This window comes from Lepus europaeus, unplaced genomic scaffold (genome assembly GCF_033115175.1).
Source record: "Lepus europaeus isolate LE1 unplaced genomic scaffold, mLepTim1.pri SCAFFOLD_266, whole genome shotgun sequence".
In the NCBI taxonomy this organism is placed as follows: Eukaryota; Metazoa; Chordata; class Mammalia; order Lagomorpha; family Leporidae; genus Lepus; species Lepus europaeus.
Window position 1 is genome coordinate 62,533 of NW_026909146.1, and position 2,976 is coordinate 65,508.

Here is a 2,976-nt window from a genome sequence, read left to right on the forward strand (position 1 = left end):
GGCCCAAGCATTTGGGCCATCTTCCACTGCTCTCCCTGGCCATAGCAGAGAGCTGGACCGGAAGTGGAGCAGCCGGGACTCGAACCAGCACCCACATGGGATGCCAGCCCTGCAGGTGGCGGCTTTACCTGCTACGCCACAGCGCCGGCCCCTCTATTGCTCCATTAATGATGCTTGCTTTTGCATTAACTTTTTTTTAAGTGATTTTAAGTATTGGTAACAATAAAAATTGGCAATCTTACCGAGTTTTTAAAAGATGTGTTTGAAAGGTAGGGAGAGAGAGAAGTGTCCATCCACTGGCTCGCTCCCCAGATGCCACAGCTGAGGCCAGGGGCAGGGCCTCCGTGAGGTCTCCCACGCGGGTGCAGGGGCCCACGCTGCTGCCTCCCAGGACGCGATGGGAGGTGGAGCAGCCGCTCTGACAGGATATGGTGTCCACGTGCCACAGCGCTGGCCCCTCAGCCAGTGCACGTGCCACGGCGCCGGCCCACTCTTAGCCATGTCTGGGATATGGTGTCCACGTGCCACGGCGCCGGCCCCTCTTAGCCACTTCCAAGCGCGCACTCTGCTGGTTACGGGACCCTGACCCTGTGCAGCCCCCGTATGGGGTTCGGTGCATCCGGGGGCCTCTGGGGTGCGGCCACGCAGTCCAGCCGTGGCTGCCCGGCCAGCGGGGCCCGGCTCCCTTCTCTGAGCCGCAGGTCCCTGTGGTTCCTTGGTTTTCTGTGTTTTGCTTGTTTTGAGATTTTCTCCATTTGAAAGGCAGAGTGCTGGAGCTTTAATCCTCTGGGTCCCTCCCCAGCCGGGCCGGGCCAAAGCCAGGAGCCAGGAGCTCCACCCGGGTCTCCCAGGCCCCCAGCACTCGGGCCGTCCCCAGGCCACAGCAGGAGCTGGAGCAGGAGCAGGAGCGAGCAGCGGGGGCTCCAGCGGGTGCCGGCCACGCAGGGGGTGGCTTAACCCACGGGTACCACGTTGCCGGCCACGACCCCATGTCCCCACTATCTGCGTGGAAGCGTGGGCTCTGTGTGGACCAGGGCGCGCACACGTGTTCGGATCGCTGATCAGACGTGGCACGGCTGGGAGGGGTCGCGCCACATCCTTCGCTGTCTGTCTGGTTCTGAGAGGGACGCTGACCACGCAGGTGTCCACAAGGGCCGAGGCCGGGCCAGGCTGGAGCTGGGAGCCAGGGGCCCTGCGTCAGCAGCAGTGCTGGCTCACGAGCGGAGCTGGCGCGTGGGTGTCTTAGCCCCAGCGCACGCGTGTACGCGACTCCTTGATAATCCTCCTGTCCATCTGTGCTGGACACCCGGCCACCCACCGCTGCAGCTGCTAACGCCACGTAATTTTGTCCGGCTGGATCCGTCCCCTCCCTGCCACCATGGCCCTCTGTCTGCAGTCTGACCGCCTACCAAGCAGCGGGGCCTCCTGCAGAACCGGAACCAGGAAGTCCTAGGCCTCCCAAGTCCGCTGCAGCCTGCAGTCCGCCCTCCGAACAGCAGAGGGCGCGCGTCCGCCGCAGGGTAGGCGGAAGCGCGTGCGCACGCACGGCGAGAGGCGGGGCACGCAGCCGGCCTCGCGATAACTGCGCGTGCGCGAGCAGCGCGTCCTCTTCCGGGAAGCCGACAAGATGGTGAGTGGTGCGCGCTGGCTCGTCCGCGGGGAACGGATCGGGCGCCATCCGCGCTCTGCGGGGACCGCAGCGGGGTCCCGGGCTGCCGGAGGCACTGTGCGGGTCCCCAGGGCCGCCGGATGAGGGGCGCGGGCCGGGCCTGGCGGGTGCGGGGCGACCCGGGGCGGGGAAGGTGCTTGGCGGCCGGCTTGTCCCGGCTGAGCCGCCGTCGAGGGCCGCACCCGGCGCCGAACGCGCCCTCGGGGGTCTCCGGCCTCCGCTGACCCCGGCCCGGCCCGCGCAGGCGGAAGTGGAGCAGAAGAAGAAGCGGACGTTCCGCAAGTTCACCTACCGCGGCGTGGACCTGGACCAGCTACTGGACATGTCTTAGTAAGCGGGCGGGGGGCTTGGGGCTCCGGGGCCAGCGTGGCGGGGGGGTCGGGGGGCTCCAGGGCCGGCGTGGCGGGGGGGTCCCAGGGCTCGGGCTGTGGGGTCGGGGGGCTCCGGGGCCGGCGTGGCGGGGGGGTCCCAGGGCTCGGGGCTGTGGGGTCGGGGGGCTCCGGGGCCGGCGTGGCGGGGGGGTCCCAGGGCTCGGGGCTGTGGGGTCGGGGGGCTCTGGGGCCGGCGTGGCGGGGGGGTCCCAGGGCTCGGGGCGCCGGGGTCGGGGGGCTCCGCGGCCGGCGTGGCGGGGGGGTCCCAGGGCTCGGGGCTGTGGGCTCGGGGGGCTCCGGGGCCGGCGTGGCGGGGGGGTCTCAGGGCTCGGGGCGCCGGGGTCGGGGGGGGTCCCAGGGCTTGGGGCTGTGGGGTCGGTGGGCTCCGGGGCCGGCGTGGCGGGGGGGTCGGGGAGACTCGGGGCTGGGGCCGTGCTCCGGGCGCCCCGCCGACCCCCGCCCCCGCCCGCAGCGAGCAGCTCATGCAGCTGTACAGCGCGCGGCAGCGGCGGCGGCTGAGCCGGGGCCTGCGGCGGAAGCAGCACTCGCTCCTCAAGCGGCTGCGCAAGGCCAAGAAGGAGGCCCCGCCCATGGAGAAGCCGGAGGTGGTGAAGACGCACCTGCGCGACATGATCATCCTGCCCGAGATGGTGGGCAGCATGGTGGGCGTGTACAACGGCAAGACGTTCAACCAGGTGGAGATCAAGGTGAGCCGGGGCGGGGGACGGGGGCGCGGGGCTGGGGGCGGGCCCGGCTCCGCCCCGCCGCTGACCCCGCCCGCCCCGCCCCGCCCGCAGCCCGAGATGATCGGCCACTACCTGGGCGAGTTCTCCATCACCTACAAGCCCGTGAAGCACGGCCGGCCTGGCATCGGCGCCACGCACTCCTCCCGCTTCATCCCGCTCAAGTAGCCCCAATAAAGCGCGCTCCCGCGTG

At 70.5% G+C, this 2,976-nt stretch overlaps 1 protein-coding gene across 1 annotated transcript; it reads left to right on the forward strand.

Annotated features, from left to right (window-relative positions):
* The first annotated feature begins 1,557 nt into the window (after positions 1-1,557).
* RPS15 (ribosomal protein S15) lies at positions 1,558-2,976 on the forward strand. Its single transcript, XM_062185096.1, has 4 exons — positions 1,558-1,630; positions 1,914-1,999; positions 2,513-2,747; positions 2,838-2,976. The coding sequence occupies exons 1-4, from the start codon at positions 1,628-1,630 to the stop codon at positions 2,949-2,951; spliced, it is 438 nt and encodes a 145-aa protein (XP_062041080.1). The 5' UTR covers positions 1,558-1,627; the 3' UTR covers positions 2,952-2,976.

Coding starts and splice junctions, on each gene's coding strand:
- RPS15 (XM_062185096.1), top strand. Junction 2,000..2,512: donor CAGCTACTGGACATGTCTTA/GTAAGCGGGCGG, acceptor CCCCGCCCGCAG/CGAGCAGCTCATGCAGCTGT. Junction 2,748..2,837: donor TCAACCAGGTGGAGATCAAG/GTGAGCCGGGGC, acceptor CCCCGCCCGCAG/CCCGAGATGATCGGCCACTA.